General features: G+C 49.3%; 1 protein-coding gene across 4 annotated transcripts in view; it reads left to right on the forward strand.

Annotated features, from left to right (window-relative positions):
* The first annotated feature begins 12,356 nt into the window (after window positions 1-12,356).
* IGSF3 (immunoglobulin superfamily member 3) overlaps window positions 12,357-22,332 on the forward strand; it is a 93,385-nt gene continuing 83,409 nt past the window's right edge. For 2 of the 4 annotated variants that reach the window (XM_060625029.2, XM_060625033.2), the window contains exons 1-2: window positions 12,357-12,490; window positions 13,152-13,834. In XM_060625029.2, the coding sequence (XP_060481012.1) occupies window positions 13,792-13,834 (43 nt within the window). In that variant the 5' untranslated portion in view covers window positions 12,357-12,490; window positions 13,152-13,791. Of the gene's footprint in view, window positions 12,491-12,556; window positions 12,734-12,900; window positions 13,019-13,151; window positions 13,835-22,332 lie in introns of those variants that run through there. The other 2 variants (XM_060625030.2, XM_060625031.2) reach the window with 2 other exon arrangements.

Genomic DNA, 22,332 nt, shown 5'->3' on the forward strand with positions numbered 1-22,332 from the left:
ACACCAACCCAAAGCAAAAAAGCACGATGATATCTCCTCATATGAAGCAGGTGCTATTATCTCCACTTTGCAGATGAGGAAACTGAGGCTGGTTGGTTAAATAAATTATGCAGAGTCATGTAGCCAGTGACAGGGGAAGTGTGGATTCAAAGGAAGAGAAGGAGGAGGAACAGGAAGGCGAGGAAGAGAAGACAGTGAGGGGCGGGCAAGAGATGGAGGTGGTGGGCGTGGGGGGTGGGGTCTGGAACCATCCAGCGCCCCCCCACCCCCCGGGGCCACAGTTGACCGCGGGACCACCCAGAAAGCACCCCTGGGATGAGGTCTAGGGTGTCTTCCCCGCCGTGTCCCCCCAGCTCGTGATGATCTTTTCAAACCCTGCTAGTAGTCCTGTCTTCTTTTTCCCATGTGCCGACAACTGGATACCCACACGGAAAACAAGCCTTTGAATTAAGCAGCAGTGGCTGGACTATTGAGACCAATCTAACTGCATCCGGTCTCCACTCCCAGGCAGCTTTGCTCATTCCCTTCCCCCCGGGGCCTCAGGCGAATTGGCCTCACTCATATCTGTGGCGGGACTCAGAAATGGCCATGACCCCCACCACTACACAGGCTGAAATGACTGCGGTGGGTGAGGGTAAAAGGGAGCCACCGTCTGATGTCTGGTGACCGGCAGTGGGCTGGGAGAACCAGGCTGGAAACTCCACAGGTCGGTCATTGTTGCAACGGAGGCTACTTTGGTCTTGTGACTGGTAGACACATGCATGTATTTTTTTTTTAAAGAACAGTCTAGGACCAAGACAGACAACTGTGGTTGATAGTGTCTGGAGAAAAAGAACAACTATTGTGTTCGGGTTATCATATGATAGCTGGCAAAGAAAAAGGGCTTTGTTCTATGATTGGTTTCTCTAGTCAATTAAACCTTTAATATCTGCCATGAGGTCCCTGCTGCTTAAGTTAGAAAGACTTCATATCTGTTTCTGAGCCACATGCCTGCTTACTTAATTTAAGGTTCTGTCTCTTTCCCTTCCTTCCTTCCTTCCTCTCTCTTTCTTCTTTTCTTTTTTCGTTTCTTTTCTTTCCTTCCCTTTCCTCTTTCTTTCTTTCTTTCTCTCTCCTCTCTCATCCTTTTTCTTTCTTTCTTTCTTTCTTTCTTTCTTTCTTCTTCCTTTTCCTTTCTCTCTCTCTCTTCACTCTCTCTCCCTTCTTTCTTTTTTCTTTTCTTTTCCATCTGCTCCTTCCTTCATTCCTTTCCTTTCCCAAGTATCCTTCTTTAGCTCATCCTCTCTTTCCCTGACTCTTTTCTTCCCTTTCTGCTCCTCTTCCATGGATAGGAAATTATAAGTGAGGAAAAGGAGGAGAAGATGAGGGGGTCACGGAAATGTTGTAGAAATAATAAGCGAAAGAAGCCTGTTGACATCCATGTATTATATTCTGCGCTGTGAACTTAAGGCATACGTGTGGCCTCTGACACACTGTCAGCTTCATCCAAAGCCTCAGGGGAGATGCTTTCCCTGATTAGGTCCCCAGGGCTCTAAGGTCAGTGCTGGGGTGGGACTCAGGGATCCCAGGGAGATGGGCAGTGGTGTTGAGGGCAGATGTCCCTTGCCAGGGCCTTTGTGGATGGAACTAGAGGGTGATCATTAACAAAGGCTCTCGGGTACAAGCGGAAATAAAAAACCTGCCCTCCTACTTGTTTGTATGAACCATCTATCCAAATGCAGCTTGGTGTCTGCTACCCCGGGGACTAAATCGCCCAGAGGAAACTCATGAAATGCCCCCATCCCCTGGTTGCAGGAGCTTCCTGAAGCCTAGGGCCTCGGGGTCCACTCTGTGGGCTTGAAGCTATAAGACCAGGTATTCACTTAGCCTCGCCTTCATTCATTCCATAAAGTTTTAGTTCAATGCCTGCTGGCCACCAGGCACAGTGCGGGGAGTGGTGGATGCTGTTATGTGGGGCAGTCTCTGGCCTCAAGAAACTCCCTAGGTGAACATACACGTAAACAAATAACCTAAATCAGTGAAAAAGCACTACCTTGGAGGACTATCCTAAGCACAGAGCTTTCGTGGATGCTCAATGCTGGGAGGAGGCAGGCAGGGGGAGGTGAGGAGGGGCACTTCGAAGAGAAGCTGGTGCTTCAGTTGCTCCCATAAGAAGGCTGGGAGTTCGCCAAGTTGATGGGTCGAGGAAGAAGACCAAGTGCACCTGGCTGAATAGCAGCGTCTATATAAAGGCACGTCCAGAAAACCATGGGTAAAACCAGATTGTGGTGGGAAGGATCAAGAGCCTAGAAAAGCTGGAAGAAGGTCAAGGGCAGTGGGAGGCATGATTATAACCTATTCTAGGAGTTTGAATCTTTCATAAGCAATTTGCAGCCCCCGAAGGGTCACATCTATACTTTAGGGAGATATGCACTTTAGAATAATGGATGGGCAGCGGGTGAGACTATCACCTGGGACAGCAGGTGGGCAATGAGGACAATAGTCTAGAAGGAGGTGCTGAAGCCTGAGCTAGGGCAGAGGCCATGAACGCAGAAAGGAACAGACAACTTCAAAAGATGTTAAGGAGATAGATTTGGCAGCTCCTGTTACCAATTGGCCGTGGAAAGTGAGAAGTCTAAAATTAACCCAAAGGCTCTGGCTTCTGTGATTGAGTGAAAAGTGGTGTCATTAACCGACATAGGAAATCGAGGAGGAAAAAATAGATTCGAGGGAAACATAACGAACGGAGGTTGGGGCATGTTCAGGCTAAGGTTTGGTGACATCAGGTAGAACATTTCAAAAAAAGCCGTTGGTGCTCTAGGTGTAAAGCAAGGAAGAACTGGGCTGAAAGTACCAGTAAGAGTTGTCTGCTGAGAGAGAAAGAGAGACCACGTGGGTGTCTGGGGGAGAATGGGGTCCGGTGAAGAGTATATTGAGGTGAGGAGCTCTTCTGGTTTGTCTTATACCCTACATCCAATCCAACAGGAAGAGCGGTCAGCTCTCCCTTCAACATACATCCTGAATCCACTTCTAACCACCTCCATCACCATCTACCCAGGCAAAGCCTCCATCATCTCTCACCTGAGCTATGCCACAATCTACTAATTGGTCTCCTTGCATCTATTTTTGCTTCCCTATCGACTATTTCCTATACACCAGCCACATTGGCCTTTTAAAAATGTAAACAGAGTCGGGGCACCTGGGTGGCTCGGTCGGTTAAGCATCCGATTTCGGCTCAGGTCATGATCTTGCCGGCTGTGAGTTCGAGCCCCGCATCAGGCTCTGGGTTGACACCTCAGAAGCCTGGAGCCTGCTTCGGATTCTGTGTCTCCCCATCTCTGCCCCTCCCTCACTCATGCTCTGTCTCTGTCTGTCTCTCAATAATAAATGGACATTAAAAAAAATATTTAAAAAAAATGTAAATAGTCATGCCACCTTAATCCTCTAGACCACACAATGGTTTCCCTTGATGCATGAAATAAAATCCAAATTCCCACAAGGCTCAACATCTGGCCTTTGCCGTCTTTTCTGAACTCACCTTTCACCCCTCTCCCTTGCTCAGTCTGTTCCTGCCGCAATGACTTTCTAGCTTTCAAACAGGCCAAGCTTGTTCCTGCCTCAGGGTCTTGGCACTTTCCTGGAATGCTCTTGTCCCGGATCTTTCTACAGTTTTGATTTCTCTGACAAAATTTTCAAGTTTGCCTTTAAAAATTTTTTTAAATGTTTATTTATTTATGAGAGAGAGAGAGACAGAGACAGAGAGAGACAGAGGAAGTGAGAGGGAGACAGAATGTGAGTGAGGGAGGGGCAGAGAGAGAGAGGGAGACACAGAATCTGAAGCAGGCTTCAGGCTCTGAGTGCTCAGCACAGAGCCCAACATAGACCTCGAACTCATGAACCACAAGCTCCTTACCCAAGCGGAAGCCGGCCGCTTAGCTGACTGAGCCACCCAGGCGCCCCATCAAGTTTGCATTCAAGTTTGTATTTCTTTGAACAGAGCAAGCACAGGTGCTCCATTGTCTGTGTCAGACAACTCTAATATCTCAAGATTTTGTGGGCCTGTTTCAGTGTTCTGTGGTTTTTGCTGGCTCTCGCTCATATTGTCTTATTTCCTAGTTACCTCCTGCTGTATGCCGGAAATTTCATTTTGGAATAATTTGAGGCCTAGGGGGGTCGGAGTTTTCTCCTGAGAGGATTTCCATTTACTTCTGGAAGCCACCCATTGCTACTCCCAGTCTGGATCCACTTTAAGCTAAGTTCTAGACAAGGGCTATAGATAGATAGATAGATAGATGATAGATAGATAGAGTCCAGGGGACCTGAAGCCAGGTTGCCTGTCTGAGTAAGAGCTGATTCCAGTTCCCGGTTACCCTAAGGACACGGCTCTTAGAGGATCCCAGCTTCAGGTTCAGAAGCCCCACCTTCTTCCTGGTCTCTGATGTATGTCTCCTCACCATGGGAGGCCATCAGAAGCTGGGCTCAGTTTTACAGATATTTATTACATATCCATAGATGTCCGCGGGGCAACAGTGGCTCTGAGGGATGGTCTTCCTTTTCTCCTAGCTTCTGCCCAATAACTCCTCACCGCTTTAGTAACGACTTTGGGCATTATTTACATTTTGTCCGGGTATGGTAGTCGCCAGCGGGAACATTGGTCCAAATCTCCTGGTCCGATGTTACCAAAATGAAGCATGTCCTGCTTGTGTCATTTCTTCCATGATTCGATTCCTCATGCAGATCTGTGTGCCAATATCATTTCTTCAGAGAAGCCTTTTATGCCTGTTCCATCGAAAAGAGCCACCCCTATCCTTGCATTCTCTGCTTTATTTTTCTCCATGACATTTAATCACCATCTGCTATTTGGTCGTATGTTTATTTGCTTACTTGTTTACTGCCTGTCTCCCCAGCTAGAATTTATTTACTCATTCGTGCATCGGATATTTACCACGCGCATCCCATGTGCTAGGCATTATTCTAGGCATTGGGCGAACCCTAGAGAACAGGGCCGATCCGATACCAGCCCGCAAGGAGCTTACGTTCCCATGAGGAAGACAGACAATAAAACAGGAAAATAAATATAGAATATAAACTCCATGAGGAAAGGAAGCGTGCCTGCTCTCTTCAACACCGCGGGGTGTAGATCATTGCTTTAGGTTGACTGAATATTTGTGATTAAAAAAAAAAAAAAAGGAAAACAATCCTTGTTCCAGCGTTATTTTTCTGTATTATTTAATCCCTCGTGTATTGCTGGTTTACTCCTTGTTTTCTCTTCACTATGTATCATTTTAAGCATGTGAAGGGTTAAAAAGACTGTGTGTCAGCCTGGAAATAGAATCATCATTTACTATATTACTGTTATGGGGAAATATGTTCTGAGTTCCAAATAATTAACTTCCAAGTGAACTTTGGGAAACTGTCAGCTGGGCTCATATATATTTGGGTGAGATTTGCCAATGTCTTTGCACTCTTTTATAGAAAGAGGCAATCCGCCAGCCAGATCAGGCTAGACAGCCCTGGCGATGAGTAGGGTAACAGATGTCTCAGAAAGAGTGCCCTCACATCCAGAAGGCTCTCTTCTGCTCTCGGCTCATGGTTGTTTGGATTCTTAGAAATCTCAGATCTGCGGTGACACACCTTCCCCTGTGCAAGGACAGAAGCTCTGTGATCAAACTAACATTTTTTTTTTTTCCCACCAGAGGGCCCAGGCTAAATTCTTAAGAGTCCACCACTGGGGCAACAGCATGGCTGGTAGCCAATCCTGGCAGCCAGCCCCACCGCCCTGGGACACTGAGAGCGAGCGAGTGATGGGGGGGGTCAGCCCATCTAGCTCAGAGAAGTCACTCCAACATGACAGCATCATGGCATTCAGCCTGGGCTCAAAATCTTTGCCTACACACATGCTCAGGGTTGTTCCGTTCTTTAGTCACGGGAGAGAGCCCGTGGAGGCAAAGCACAGGTGGTGAGCCAGGGCTGAGTAGAGGAAGAATCAACTCTAAGGCTGTCATCAAAAAACAAAACAAAACAAAACAGGATTTGTTGGGATTTGGGAAGAGAAAATGGAGAGCAACAAAATGCTCAAGGTTTGGTCTGGGAAGGATGGGGAGCCTCTGGAGCATGGTCAGGATTAAGTTCAGAAGGGCATATTGGTGGGAAAGGGGAGGCTCTTCTCATTCTTTTAAAGGGGGTGACAGACTGTGCCGTTGAGGGACCTATCAGGCAAGAGCAGAAATGGACTCAGACATAAGAGATGGGATCATGAATGTGTGAAAATCCATCCCACGATTTTGAACTGGAAGAGCCCTGAAAAGTCATCTAACAGGGGAGGTGAGGCAGCAGCCTGCACCCACGTTGTCGTGAGTCTCTGTGTCTCAACCCCAGGGGTTCCAAGGAAGAGCGGGAGGGAGAACCAGGAGGATGGGGAGAAATATTTTTAATCAAGCCATCTAGTCCAGTCTCACACCAATGTTCAGAAACCAAATCTTCCAGATAGGGTGTGGGAATCTGTACTTTGAATACTTCTGGAGTAATTTGTGCTTAGCCACTTTGGGACCTTCTGATTAGTCTAACCAACCTCACTTTGTACAATAAGAGACTTGGGTCCAGAGGAGTCAGAAGACACCATGAGCAGCAGAGCCAAGAGTGAAACCTAGGATTTCTGGCTCCTAGTTCCTTGCTTCTTCTTCTTTTTTTAATGTTTATTTATTTTTGAGAGAGAGAGAGAGAGAGAGAGAGAGAGAGACAGAGTGCAAGTGGGGGAGGGGCATAGAGAGGGAGACACAGAATCTGAAGCAGGCTCCAGGCTCTGAGCTGTCAGCACAGAGCCCAATGCGGGGCTCGAACCCACGGATCTTGAGATCATGACCTGAACCGAAGTCGGCCACTTAACTGATTGAGCCACCCAGGCGCCCCGGTTCCTTTCTTCTTATACTATGTGAAGTTCATATTCAGCCAAAATAATAGCCAGTGAGCATTCAGAACTAGCACCAGGCATTTTGCTAAGTTCTTACAGGAAGAAATGATACAGGCAAAATGCCTACATCAGCTCATTTAATCCTTGCAAGCTCCCTCCGAGGGCACATGCTATTGTTTTCCCCTTTCATAAACAAGGAACTGAGGCGAGCGGTGGAGTAACTTGACCAGAGTTAAGTGTCGTGTCAGTAGCTCAGATCTGGCATCCTTCTCCAGTGTCACCGTTCTGGCAGCCCCGAGAAGCGGCGAGTACAACTCTGCGACTTTGCGGAGGAGGGAGAGTGTTAGCTCAGTAGACTCTTCCCTCCCCCCAGGGATACCCCAGTCTTCAGAGTTTCATGGGGGCAAATCCAGACCCTTCCACGGGGGCAAATCCAGACCCTTCACTGACACCATATGGCACACCTAGGTTCTGAGCACCACGTGTGGGGAAAGCCTTAGGGGTCTATTCTGCTCCCTTGCTACCTTGATCTCAAGATACAATAATCAACTCTCTCTCTCTTTATATATATATATATATATATATATATATATATATATATATATATATATATATATATATAGATATTTAAGACAGATGGTATCCTGTGTAAGCTCTTTTCCTAGTCTTCAGCTCTGGGGATCCTCGCCCGTGTAGGAGGGTAATCACCAAGAAGAAAGCTTGCTATCAAGAGAATTGTTTAGCGGCACTTTTAGCTCTGACTTTGCTGTTTTGTTGGGTAAGGCGGCTTTGCTCTTTCCATTTGGCATTTTGAGTGCATTAAGAGCAATTAACACCAGTACTTGTGAGCACGAAGTGTCAGGCTATCTTTAGGCAAAATGCCTTGCCCTCAACTTTTTTTCAGTTGACAAAAGAGAAGTTGGCTAATGCCTTTTTTTCCCTCTAATTTTAAAAAAAAACACATAACTTGATGTCACTTGTGGTTTTATATTAGCCTTTTGATGACAGCTATAGTGGGTCCAGAGGCCTCAAACTGATAGAAGCACTTGACCGTATCTTCTCTGCAAATTCTGTGTTGTTGTTTCCCCCTCCAGTGTTTATTTTTAAACACTAGCTTCCAGTGGATACAATTAGGAGAAATTCCATGAAAACCTGGGTCTCCTTGTGGTTCTCCTGCTTTTCTTGAAGAGTCAGAAAATCAGGCAACGCTGGACCTTTGGTCCTGACTGCCACCCTTTCAGTCTGGCTTCTGCAGGCTTCTGAACTGAACTCCCTGGGGGAGAAGATTAAGGAGTCATGCAAAATGTCCGAAAGATCCACTTGATTCCGGGCCAGTTCAGGAGAGGTTTCAACATTCCAATGTAAGTTGTTTTGAAGCAAGCTGCTAATGTTCAGCCTGGGCACCAGCCCCATTTGCTGACTGGGGACTTCTCTCCCTCACTCTCCTTTGATGCTTTTCCTTCCCTTCGGACTCTTTCTCTGTCTGCGGCATTTGGGTGGCTCAGCTAGTTGAGGGTCTCTTGATTTCAGCTCAGGGCGTGATCTCATGGTTCCTGAGATAGAGCCCCGAGTGAGGCTCTGTGCTGATAACGGAGATCCTGCTTGAGATTCTCTCTCTCTGCCCCTCCCCTGCGTGCACTCTTTCTCTCTCAAAATAAGTAAACCTAAAAAAAAAAAAAAAAAAAAAAAAAAAAAAAAAAGACTCTTTCTTTGTCTGTAGATGGTTTCCTGATCAGCACTTCTTTTAATGGTTTCTACGTCTGGAGGGCAGAGACATTTTTTCACTGCACAGGTGTGCCTCGGAGATATTACACGTTAGGTTCCAGACCACTGTGCCAAAAAGTGACTCAAATGGAATGTTTTGGTTTCCCCGTGCGTATAAAAGTTATATTTGCACTCTACTGTTGTCTATTAAGCATGCAATTGCATGATGTCTAAAAAATAATGGACTTACCTTAATTAAAAAATACTTTACTGCTGAAAAATGCTAACCATCATCCAAGCTTTGAAAGCCAATCATCAGCACTAATCACAGCTCGCTATAACCAATAGAATAAAAATGAAAAAGTTTGAAATATCGTGAGAATTACCAGGATGTGACACAGAGACACCAAGTAAATAAATGCTGTTGGTGAAATGGCGCCGATAGATTTGCTCCAAGCAGGGTTACCACGGACCTTCATTTTGTAAAAAAAATGCAGTGTCTGCGGAACGCAATGAAGTAAAACGCAATAAAATGAGGTACGCCTCTACTCTACTCTCCCTGCCCTGTAGTTAGCACGGCCCTTTGAATATCTTAGACGGCCCATCGGTGTGGAAATTAGACAGATACACCGCATGGAACCAGCCACAACATACCTGGTGTGGTGATGGAAGTCAAGGATTGACAGACCATCCAAAAAAGACGCAAGGGGTCTAGGTGGTAGGAGGTGGGGGTAGATCGAGGAGGAAAGGACAAGAAGGGATAATTGAGTACAGGGTTCAAGGACAGAGGAAGTGGCTCAGGGGACTGAATGCTTAGGAAGTGTGGTTTTGGAGAAGGGGTAGGGCACTTTGGTGGGGTCAGAGACCAGCACAGGCTGAGGTAGATCGTGCAGATCCCTTGACGCTCCTCTTTCTTTCCCCCTTCGTATCCAAGTCTCCAGAACATCCCACTGAATGTATTTTCAAAATGCTTCCAGACTCCACCCCTATCTCACCACCCGTATCATTACCACCCTAGTCCTGGCCACGGTCTTCTCTCACCTGCACAACTACAAGAGCCTCCTTTCCAGTGGAGGCTCTTGTAAACAGAGGGACCCAAACTGCCCGCTGGCCTGTAAGGTCCTACAGGATTTGGCTCAGAGCTCTCTTCTTCCAGAAATTTCCAAAGCTCACTCACTCCTTCTAATCAAGTATCTGGCCTTCCCTGGTCACCCACCTAGAACAGAATCCTCCTCCCCACACCACACACACACACACACACACACACACACACACACGTGATTACCTTCTCTGGCTTTTCCTAAGAACACATGTCATGTTATGTTATATATTTATTTGTTTCATTGTTTGTGTTTCCCACCAGCGTGTGAGTGCCACGAGAGCAGAGACTTTCTTGGCACATAGTATATGCTCAATTAATAAATGAAAGAGTCTAGCAGATAAGGAGAAGCGAGAGTTGCTAGAGTCAGGGTTGTCTTGAGGGAAAGAGGTAATATTGAACACACAAGAGGAGGTCTTCCATATAACACTTGGCACATGTGATTAATATGCAATTCAATTCAATTCAATTCAATTCAATTCAATTCAATCCAAGTATTTATAGTGCAATTACTACATGCAGACCACAATGCCAAGAGTTGTTTGGGATAAAGGATAATTAAAGTGCAGTCCTGCCTGCAAGAAGTTTATAGTCTAGGGCGAGAGTTGAGGGCAAATAAGACCCCTTAGTTACTTTTTCACACCCCCAATAGCATGTTCTTCACTGCCTTACACACTGGGGGGAGGGGGTAACTAACTTTTTTTTTTTAATCAGTGGGTTACAGTGTATTCCTTCACAAAACCCCTTCATTATCATACAGTCCAATAGGGTGAAAAACATCTTCCAAACCTCTTCTGAGTTCTGAACTCCACTCTCCACACCCCCAGTTGTTTTTTGGACATCTTCACTTCTTGCATGACTCTTTGGCATTTCAAACTCAGTACATCCAGTCTTATGTATCTTGATCTCTGTTCTTGAGGCCAAGCTGGTTATTCTGCCCCATTCCTCCTGGCATTCAGCCTGGCATTCCATAGGGCCTACCTCCTGACATCAAGGGGACCTGCTCATTCCTCTCCCTCCCTGTTGCTACTTCTGGGGTCCTGGTCACCATCATCTCTTGTCTGGATTTTCATCAATACCCACTAACCTCATGTAGAAGTCCTCTCCCAGCCACCCTTCATGCCTGGGCCAGAGTGGTTTTTCTAAATTTTTAAAAAATGTTTATTTTTGAGAGAGAGAGAGACAGACAGAGAGAGAGGGAGACACAGAATCCAAAGCAGGCTCTAGGCTCCAAGCTGTCAGCACAGAACCTGATGTGGGACTTGAACTCACCAGCCGTGAGATCATGACCTGAGCAGAAGTCGGATGCTTAATAGACTGAACCACCCAGGTGCCCCAGAGTGGTCTTTCTAAAATGTACATCTAACAACGGTACTGCCTTGCTCCAAACCTTCAGGGGCTCACCATGGCCCTGGGCTAAAGTTCAAATCTTTTAACGCATCATACACAGCCCTCCAGGTTCTGGCCCCAGATTTCATCTCTGCAGTTCCTTGCCACTTTCTAACAGCCTAGTTTGTGCCTAACAGAGATTTCTGGTCCTCTAACCGAACTACTCCGTCTTCCCTCTAGTCTTAGAGGATACTGATTCAGGGTCTGGACTCAGTGACTCCTCCCCTGCCCCCTTCCTTTGTGCCTCCTCTGCTCTTTTGGGTTCTACCTCCATTTTCACTTCCTCCGAGAAGCCTTCCTGACACCTGACCTGGTCTGACCAAATTCCCTCCTCTTGATGTCCCAACCCCCCAACACAGGGTCGGGTCCTGGCTCATGCTTCCTCAACACTCTGTTCTTCTCTTGCCATACCTGTTTTATTGTCTCCCCACCAGATCAAGCTCCAGGAGGACAGGACTGTCTTATTTGACCTCGGTTGCCTTTTGACCGTTTTTACCCAGCACGCATGTTTGTTCATTAAGTATTGAATGGATGAAAATGCACTCGTTTGATAGGGCTGTGCCTCATAAAATAATTATATCTTGCATTTACTGAGTGCTTAAGACGGGGCAGGCTCCACTCTAAGTGTTCTTACAAGTGTACCGTGGACATTTCACAGAACCCTATTCAGTAGGGAAGGGCTATTTCCCCATGTAACAGCAGACGGAGAAACTGAGGCACAGAGAAGTTAAGTAACTCGACCAAAGTCAGCAGCGAGGATGTGGGAGAACCGGGGTTAGAACCCGGGCTGTGCCGAGTTCAGTTCGGCCACCACTTCCAGGAAGTTCTGCCATTGAATAAAGCACAATATGGGCCTCCACCGCAAGCACAGATTCAAGACTCCTGACAAGGGCTTTGTTTTTGTTTCCCGGAGAGAGGACGTGCTCGCTAGACGCCCGCTTCAAGGCTCGCGGGTCCTTTGCGGGGCTTTGGGAAGGGCCTGTGCTTCCCGCCGGCGGCCCGGCAGCCTGCGTGTGAACCGCCGATGAACTTTTGGAGCTGCCCGGCTCACACACGCCCCCTGTGCCCAGCCCTGGGGTGCCCCCCGCCCCCCTCCCCGGGCAGGTGCGCCTGGGCGGGAGCACCAGCCCACGAGCGCCCCGCCAGGCCCCTGGCCAGCCCCTTCTCCGCGGGCGGGGGAAGGGGCGGGCCCGGGGGCGGTGCCTCTTGCCCAAGCCCCCGCCCCCGCCCCGCGCGCGGCTCGCCCGGGTGCTGCGGGCCGGGCCGGGGGGCGGGGATTCGGGAGGGGCCGGAGCGCGGCTGCCGGTGCGGCTGCGGGGGGAGAGGGAGGAGGCGGCGCGTCCCCAGAGGCGTGCGCCCGGACCGCCGGCCGCCGGACGGACGCGCGGAGGGAGAGGGCCGGGGGCGAGGTCAGTATCCGGTGGGGGCGCGGGCTGCGCGCGAAGGGGCGGCGGCGCGGGCAGCCGGGAGCCCGGGGCAGGGGGCGGGGAGGGCGGTGGCGGGCGCGGGGCCGGCTCCGCTCCGGGGTCGGGCCCCAGACCCTCCCCTGGCCTGGCCACGAGCGCGCCCCGGCAGCGGAAAGCGCAGCCCCCCGCTCGCTTCGCCCTCCGTCTCTTTTCTTTCCAACCAGCGAAAAATAAACAGCCGGGAAGGTAAAACAATAGCGGGGCCACCTGGGACGCGGCGCGCGCGGAGCTCCCACGTTTGGGGCGGGGGCCGGAGGTGGAAGCGGGAGTGGCGGCCCCACGTCGAGCCCCCTCCCGAGGTGCCCCGCGGAGGGTGGGGCTCCCGGCGGCGCCGGGCTCGGCGGGAGGCTAAGGGAGTGCCCTGGAGTGAGCCGTGTGGGCAAAGTATTGCAGGAACCAGCAGGCTTCCCGCAATTGCCCGGCTCCGGGCGGGGAAACTGAGGCGGGGGCCAGTGGAGCGACTTGCCCAAGGTCAGAATGCACGGGTGGACGGTCCTGGTCCAGGAACGGGACCCGGGCGTCCGGAGCAGCCCGGCGCTCGGCCCCTCTCGGTTTTGCGGCGCTTGTGTGCGCCTTGGCTACATCTGTCTTGTGTTTCTTTCAGAAATCGGCTGGCATTGTGGGACCGGCTTCGCTTCGGGGCCGCCGAACGCCAACTTGCTTCGTTTGTTCTGGGAAGGTCTGGGGCAGGTGGCGGCCCCGTGACCTACCGTCATGGATGGAGACGGACTTTTGGATGAAGAAACCCAAACAGTCCGTGCTGTTCCCGGGCGATTTAGCTGTCAAAGGTTTTGACAAAACCTACCGTCTTCCCTTTGGGGAATCCGAATGAGGGAGCTTACAGACACCTTCACTGGGAAGCCAAGGACATTCCTGTATAATCAGCGGATGAAAGGATTTTCTCAGACTCTTTTTTCCCTTTTCCTCGAGGATTAGTTCACTGCAATCTACAATTCCAGTGGAAACCGCTAAGGCACAGGATGTGACAGAAGCCTAGAGGGCCTTCAGAATTGTTCTGGACCCTTCCTTTAGCATAGGGTAGTTTAACACAAGCCACTGGCCGCCCTTCCCCCCTGCCCCCCATCTTGCCGATGATCTCTTCTCTTTAACCTCTTCTCATTTTTTGAGTTAAGTTCTGTTTCCAAAACTGCCCTCTGGAGCTATAAGTGGATTGCCAGAAATGAGAGATTAAGTGCGGAGAGAAGAGGAAGCGTCCTGTGTGGTGTCTCTTCTCCGCTGCCGACATGAAGTGCTTTTTTCCAGTGCTCAGTTGTCTGGCTGTGCTGGGTAAGTGTCTCCGCTTATCAGTGCGATCGATGTGAAAGTTTAACCTGCCGTTGGTTCCTGTAATTCCTTGTGGTTCTTTCCCATCAACACTTGGCTTTGGGGGACACCACGATGCAGCCGGTGTGTGTCACAGGTCGGAATAGGAACCAGGAGGAATGATGGGATGTTGCCGGTTGTCTTTAAGAAGGAACATCTGCTGTCCTTGAAGTGTCTGTCCCGGGCCCTGTGATGAGATTGCCCCCATCTGCCAGTTGGTGGTTTAGGGACTCCGTGTGGCTCGTGGGTTGGCTTCTTGTAGTGTCATAAACTTCAGTGTCTTCCCTTCTGTGTTGGTCCACATCAGTTCCTAATTTGGAGTGGGCACGTTATTCTTACTGTGGGGAAAGTTGGTTTGGTGGTAAAGATGTTTTTGTTTGTGTGTTTGTTTTTGGGGTTTTGGGGGGGCTTTTTTGGAGGAGGAAGTAGGCATGAGTGGAGTAGGGTGGTGAAGGGATGCGTTGCCCTGCCCAAGCGGTCTGGAGACTAAATGTGTGGGGGTACCTGTCTTACGTCCCCTCAGCAAGGAGCCTCAGACCGTAGTTCTGGCAGGAAGAAAGACCCGAGGAGTGGAAAGCTGCTTGGGAGGGGGTGTGTTCAGATTGGTGGGGGGGCCCGCTGCAGAAGGCCACAACGCCTAGAGCAGGATGACGAACTGTGGCCCTGAGAGGCGAACCCTTGTCACCTCTCTTGGGGATTCCCTCCTCATTGCAGAGGTCCCCCCTCCTTTGCCCATGCTCTCCATGCCGATGAGCACCATCTTCAGTGTGGCATTAGAGGGACACATCTCGGGTCTAGGATAAACTCCCACGCCGGGATCTCACGCATCCTCCGTCTGTCTCCTCAGACCTCGCACACGAGCACACCTTCTGATCTCTCTGTATGGTTCTGTCCCTTGTGTTTGGAAGAGGGCATCACACCTGCCTCTGGTGTTTGCATCTCCAAATCTAGATATTTTGCATTTACGGAGTTTATGCCTGAGCTGCCGGCAGTGGAGATGGCTCTCATGCATTGTCTCTACCCATGCAAGAGTTCACAGTTGGGCGGAAAGAACGGATTTTGGAGTTAGAGAACCTGATTAGAATCTCAGTCTCATCACGATTGCCATGTGAATCTCTGTAAAATGGGATGATACTGCCAAGGCCTGTCTTGCCAGTTCAAGGCTATAAGGTGTCCTAAATATCTCGGCTGCTTTGAAACACGTCTGGAACACCTAATAAATGTTCAGTTGGTGGTTCTCAAACTTAGGCACATGTTGGAATCACTGGGGGAGCTTTTTTTTTTAATTTTTTTTTTTTTAACATTTATTTATTTTTGAGACAGAGAGAGACAGAGCATGAACAGGGGAGGGGCAGAGAGAGAGGGAGACACAGAATCTGAAACAGGCTCCAGGCTCTGAGCTGTCAGCACAGAGCCCGACGCGGGGCTCGAACTCACGGACCGTGAGATCATGACCTGACCCGAAGTCGGACGCTTAACCCACCAAGCCACCCAGGCGCCCCTGGGGGAGCTTTTTGAAAATTTCGATGTCCAGCTCTCTGCTCCCCTAGGTAATTCCAAGCAAAAGAAGCAGCGTGTGAGTTCATTAGAGCCAGCCCTCCCCGCCCTAGCACACACACAGACGCCGGTCTGTTGGCAATTTAGTCAGTGTTCTGCCCCGGTGTGGGTTAGGATCCAGTGTCCCGTGTCTCCTGTCTGTTCAGGCAGAGTTAAGGCAGGTAGCTCTGGGTTCGCCAGTGCTAAATAGCCTAGTGGTATTTGTTATACTGTATTTGTCATTCACTTAGTGTCTGGGTTTAAATCAGTAATTAGTGATTCATGTGGATTCACGAGGACAAACAAGGAAACCCCTGCGGGGTTGGATGGCTAAGGTGGGAAAGAGGGTTGGGTGGAAGGGTGGGACCGGGGCTGGAGGAGGAACCGCCAAAGGCAAAACAGGGAACTGTGACTTTTGTGCCTTTTGTTTCTCCCGGCTGCTCTAGAAATGTGTGGCCTCCTGCGGGAGGGGGCTTGGGCACACTGTTATCTTCCCTCCACTCCCAGCATCGTGTATAAACAGGTGTCGTGGGCCAGGAAATGAATGTCAAGGTGGCCTTGAAGGGGAGCAATGGCAGATGACCAGACGTGGGTGAGGGTGGGAAGGTTTCGTGCCTGGTGTTTTTGCACACACCCCTCCGGTGGAGTCTCATCTTCTCCCCTTCCCCAGCGACTCTCAGCATGGCCAGGAGGGGGTCTTGCTACTCCGCTGCTGTTAACCTTGGAGAGCAGGAGGTGTTGGGAGGGAACAGAACCCAGGTTGGGGGTCGTACTTCCTGCTTGGCTTGCGGTCTGGTGTGGGCTGATTCATGCGTCAGCATTCTTGCTGTGTAACGTAAATTAATGTGTAATTTCAAAGAGCAAAGAATCCTGAGGTTTTATGCTCCTGTGGGTCACACACACCTGGAATATAATTTTGTTTGTAAAAAGTAGGATAAGGCTGAGTCCTCTGGCACTGACATGGGTGCCGCCAGCCTCCAGAAATGGCACTTCGAGGCAGAACACCCTATGACAGTACGTGAGGGTGCGGACAGGACCATCTCTCACCTGCCTGCAACTCCCTCCACATCGTTAGGCCTGTGCTTTCTGCGCCCTTCCTCTGCCAGTGTCTGGGATTTGGATCAGCTTCCTCCTCTTCTGCCTGTCTGGGTGCTGAGTCCTGCCCTTGTCTTTGTCCTGCTGAAGCCACATGCGTACTGCTTCCTGCCTCCTTGACCACTGTGTCTTGTTTCTTTCTCTGGTAGCTCGGGGTGCCCCACCCAACTTGGGAGCCATTGGCTGCCACGGCCACCCTCGTTCCAATTCCAAAGCCATCTTATGCCGGGGCCTGGTTGAGCCATGAGGATAGTAAAGTCACCAGTGCTGATGGGTGGAGACAGGGGCAGAAGATGAGGGGAGAGAGTAGGAGCATGCGTGTGGAAAGGAGGGAATGAGGCTGTGGCTGTGCCTGGCAGCAGCCTGCATGAGTGACAGTGACATGGAAAGATGACAGCCACGTGGGAGAGACCGAAAAGGATTTGTGTTTGCAATAACAGGAAGGGGACAATCAGGAAAGATGAATATAAGCTTCAGGCACATGAAGCAGATTTCGGCTTTGCATAACCATGAGTAGTGATGCCCTCCTAGACCAATGCTGATGTTGCAAACAAGATGAAAGAGCTTTAAAAGTAGTTAGTTAGCAAGGAGAAATGTAGGAGCTTGGAACATCTCTGGATCAACACAGGAGAGTCCGTGGCTGGCTAGTGGCCATATGGGTTCTCCTTCAGTGGGAGAGAATTTCATTGTAGAGTTTGGGCAGCCTCTCCCTTGAATACGATGGGACTGAGGCAGTGATCACCTACCTCCCAGTCAGTTAGGGAAGGCTTCTTCGGGTAGAGGCCAGAGGGTTCTTCTGAAAGAGATCGAAAGGTACTTTGATGTTCTGATGAGTGTGAGCTCTGGGGCAGGACTCGTGATCAAAGGCAGAAGGGAGAAGCGAGGCAGTGTGGGGCAGTAGGGGGAAGAGCTCTGACGATGGTGATTTATGGATGAACAAACAGCGTCCCCACCAGCTGTCCCAGAGGTGGTGCACTTCCCTTTCCTGGGGACCATTTAACAAGGGTGCTGGGGAGGGGAATTCTTTTTTGGGGGGCGGGGAGGGGCAGAGAGAGAGGGGGACAGAGGATCTGAAGCGGGCTGTGAGCTGACAGATGACAGCAGCCAGCTGGATGCAGGGCTCGAACTCACGAACTGTGAGATCGTGACCTGAGCTGAGGTCAGACGCTCAACCGACTGAGTCACCCAGGCGCCCCACCGGAGAAGGGAATTGTTGTCAGGAGGACTAGACAGGCCAGGATGCCTTTCAGCTGTGTGAATTATCGAGCCACCTCTGTGCACCCAGGGCTGTGAAGATGTCCCGGTCTCCTGCATTTTGCATAGCAGCAGAACAGTACCGCCTCTCCTGGCTCTGGCCTTTGCTGTGAAGCAAGCCCTATCTTGTTAAGTCCTTAAAATAGCCTCGCTGGATAGATGTCTCACGTGGTCACCTTTTTGTAGGTGGAGATACTGAGGTCCAGGGAGTTTAAGGAACTTGCTTCAGTAGACTACTGTCCCCCAGTTCCATACGGTGCTCCACAGTGGTGTGGAGGCCCCTTCTGTCTTGTTCCATGTGCATGCCTCCATTCCCAAGGTCATGGCATGGTCCAAGAAGGCTGTGCTGGCCCTAGCCATCGGGGAGGAGGAGAAGGAATGGTGAAGGGCAAGACCTCCCAATTTAAGAACACTTCCTGAAAGTTGCACACGTCTCTTTTTCTGCTTCTATCCCCATCGGCTAGAACTCGAGTACGTGATCGTATGTGACTGCCAGGTAGGCTGGGAAATACCATCCTTCATTCCGAGCGTACAGCTAAAAACAGGGTTGTGTTACTGCTGGGGAAGGAGAGAGCCAATTTTGGAGGGACGGCTATGGGCTGCCGGCGGAGTGGCAGAGCTAGTAAGCGGCAGCACGGGGTTTTGAAGCCAAGATCATTTGGTTCAAACCCTGTGCCCTTCCATGTCACCCGCTGCCCCTCTGTGAATACCCAGGCCCAGCCCCTGGCCTCTAAGAAGCCTTATTGGGAGGGCCTGAGCCAGATGAGCCAAGAGTTTGTTACTCGGGAAGCAACATAAATCAGCATATGATTACGCAGGCAGTGTTGTGGTTTTAGCAATAGTACTGTTCTGCAGTGTTTATAGAATGCTCATGTGCCAGTCACCGTTCAACCCTTCACAGAGCAAGCCCTTCTGTATTAAGGACCATCTCTGGCGTGTTCACTGCTGTAGCCCCAGAACTCGGCCTTCTGCGCGTACCGGCACAAAGTAGGCATTCAGTTGATTTTTTGGTTGAATAAATGGTTTCTGTGTCGGCTCCTTTGATCATGATAAGGAAACTCAAGGTTCGGGGAATTAAAATCATTGTGCTCAAAGGACAAGAGCTAGAGATTGGCAACAGGGCCTGTGCTTTTATACCACTCAACAGGGGTTCTTAACCTTTTTTGTGTCCCTGGGTCCTTTGAGCGGTCTGGAAAAGCCTATGGACCCTTTCTTTGGGTAACACTTTGAAATTCATAAATAAAAATACATCAACTAACAGAGGAAATGAGTTCTATTGAAATACAGTCATCAAAACATTAAACAAATTTAGGATCATAGCAATACGCTTCTTAGGAGCACATTAAATAACTAGCTCAAACAGCAGTTCTAACAATTACCGTAATTATGGCACAGTGAAGAATGAAAACGGTGTGTTGAGGCATCTGTGTCAACTGTGAGGTGATCTGAAGGCATGTGTGACTTGCGTTGTGACAGAGTCACAGGTCCCGGAGACATCGCCATGGTGGTTGCCTACATTCGTAATCAAACAGTTCGCATTCACTTAGAGGTTAGCTGCAAATAAAGCTGTCATTTTTTTTTTTTCTTCAAGTTCACATACCTCCTGACTTCCGTTCACGGACCCCTGTGAAGTTCAAAGTAAAGTTCAGGGTAGGCATCGGTTGCTGGGAAGATGCCGTGTGAGAGGACTTTATTGGCTTTCAGAAACGGGCAGGGTTTCCACGCGGGGAGCGTTCTATTCCCAGTAGAGTCCTGATGGTGCTGAGGAGTCTGTGGTCATAATGGTGGTAGAGTGGCCCTTTAGGGTTCAGAGAAATGACTGTCAGGGGTCTTCAGGGTCCAGTTCATCTCGGATGGTGAGGACACAGAGAACTGGCTTCGATTGTAATGCGTTTGGGATTTGGGCTTAGACTGAGCCCCTAGGGCCCAGGCAGACCACTTCGGCGGAGCCCCGACCTAGAAACTGAATGAAGTGGCTTCACTGCTGGCCTCCCGTGGTCCCCGGCCTTGTGCATCCTGTGTTATGGCTCCTTGATTAATATTTTGAGGTTCCTTTGGGAGCTCCTCATTTGCTGTGATTGGACACCTGTTTCTTTGTGGCTTGGAAGTGAGCACAGCTAACTCTTCGTGAAGGGTTGGTTTTTAATTTAAGGAAATTTAGGACACCTGTGTGTGAATGCCCCTTGATTTTCAAAGAAATGAGTGGTTGCGTCAAAATCAAGCTTACATTTGTAGAAAATCACATGTTGCCAAATTCCTTCATCAGGAATGCTTTATTAAGTGGCTAATTGTGGGCCACAGTGGTGGGGACTTAACAAAGACCATGGCAATGGATCTCCCTTAACTGGAACCTCCAATTAAGTGGGATTTTGTTTCTATTATTTTGAACTCCACTTTCCGAAAGGCCGAGTTCACAAGATGTGGTAGCGAGGATTTATTCTCGAAATCGGCTTCCAGGGCACCGTCAGTCCAGTCTCTACATCTTCCGCATCTATAATTATAGTAGCAGAAGAGAATGATGAGCCTCAGGGCACTGTAAGATCCTAAATCACAGATTAAATTATATTAACTCTACTCAGGCTGGAAAGTGGTCAGATGTATTTCAAAAGCCTTTATAACAGGCTTTATAATAACGAGAGTTGAAGCAAAGTTTCTGTCTAATCCTCTGTTAACCCTTTAATTAAATTCATCCAAATACCCTATTCCCTGTCATCCCAGTGACCCAGGCTTTGCTGAACGCCACCCTGTCCCTGTCTTCTAGGGGATGATCATCTAAGGCCAGCCGTAAAACAAATGGTAAATCACTTTGCAAATGGAGAGGAAGACATTGATAGTCTGTGCTCTCTGAGGATGGAAGACAGGTGTCCTTTGGGGAGGGAGGGGCCAGGCAAGTTTGTTCTTGTTTTCAGCTCAGCAGGAGTAGTGAGGAAACTCTGTCCAGGAGGGAGATTGAGGCTGGAGTAGCTTATGAGTGGTCAGTCTGGAAAGGCTTTCTGGAAAAGCTGGAATGTTAGACATTTCTTAAGTAATGGGAGAGCGAGGTCCTGGCCGAATTGTGGGGTGAAGGACACCCTGGGCACATCGGGCTGCTTTGAGAAGGCTTCTCAAGGGGTGGAGGAGCCTGAATGTCAGTGTGCTGGCTGGTAAGAATTGGAGCGGTCGGCATGAAGTGTGGATATTTGGGCCTGAGACAGAAGGAAGATACCAGAGAGCTGTAAGTGGGTACCTGGAGGACCACTGGCGAAAGAAGGCCGGAGGTGGGGGTCCAGGGGACCTGTTCCTGCACCAAGGGACGAGCTTTCGTGTACCCATCAAAAACCAGGGCAACGACATTCTGACAAAACTGTGAACTCAAAGAAACTGGTGTCCCGTCTTCTAGTGGTGGCGTCTTCCCCTTGACCTTCAGGTCCCCAGGCCTTCCTTTCTTAAAATGGGGCAAAAAATCCAATACCAGTTGTGTGTTCTTTCCCATTATGATGCCTTGATGTCTGGGAGCATGTTCAGAATTGCCTTAAGTTGGCGTTATTTTTGTGTATTTGATATTGTTTTTGTTTGTAATACCCATTTTCCCATTCTCTGGAGCACAGTCCATACCTCCTTTCTCATGGTGTCTTCAGAGAACGCCGTCTCTGCCCGCAGGGCACCGGATCCTGCCTGTGGTGTATTGGTGACAGAGATGTGTCATGAGGCAGGCTGCTGACCTCCTTCTCACGGACCCCTTTTATTAACTTCCCTTCCCTCAGGAGCCCCATACATTTGAAATCCTCTGTCTGTCAGCATTAAGTAGTAATTAATCTGTTTTTCCTATGTGGTAACCAGTATGGCTGCTCACCCTTGATAGAGTGATGTAGTTCAGCTCTGCAGCAAAATTAATCTGGCACTCTGCTTAGTCCATGACCAAAGGACCCACGTGGCCTTGCCTGTTCGGTCTTAGTCCTGTGTCTCCATGATAGGGGAAGTGTTGTCATTGTTAGGTGTTTTGAAATGTCCAAGGTGGCCGGCTTTCTGACAACCCCACGGGTTACTTTGAGAACCCCAGGGGACATGGATATCCTCGATGGTGTTTGCCATGAATTGGTTGCTTTGGTGACCTCGATTGACTTTGCTAGGGCGACTTTCCGTAGAAAGAGGAACGGGAGACTGGAGTTGAGCATCCATTGCTACAGGTCAAACCACACCTGTCCTGTCCAGGGACATCCTACTCCTCTCTTTTTTTTTTTTTTTTTAAAAGACTTGCAGAGAAACTTCACAACGTCTTAGATGTAACAATGCCATCAATCTTAAATGTCACTGAAGACTTAATTTGAATTAAGTCGTAATTTAAAACAGCAAATACGGTGCTTTAGGGTAACGTGTTGAATAAAAGTAAGGTCCTGAGAGATTGGTTTCAATTTCAGAAGGTAGATTATATTTGTTTGCTTTGTTTTTTTGGATTTTAATTTGTTGACAGAGGTAACACGGGAATATAGTTCTGTTGTAAAAAATCTAAACGGTACAGACAGAGAGTAAAATGTGAAAGTTCCCCTCTCCACCCCATGTCCCTTATTGAGGTCTGATATATGTTCTTGACAGTTTGA

This window comes from Panthera onca, chromosome C1 (assembly GCF_046562875.1).
Source record: "Panthera onca isolate mPanOnc1 chromosome C1, mPanOnc1 haplotype 2, whole genome shotgun sequence".
Lineage (NCBI taxonomy): Eukaryota > Metazoa > Chordata > Mammalia > Carnivora > Felidae > Panthera > Panthera onca.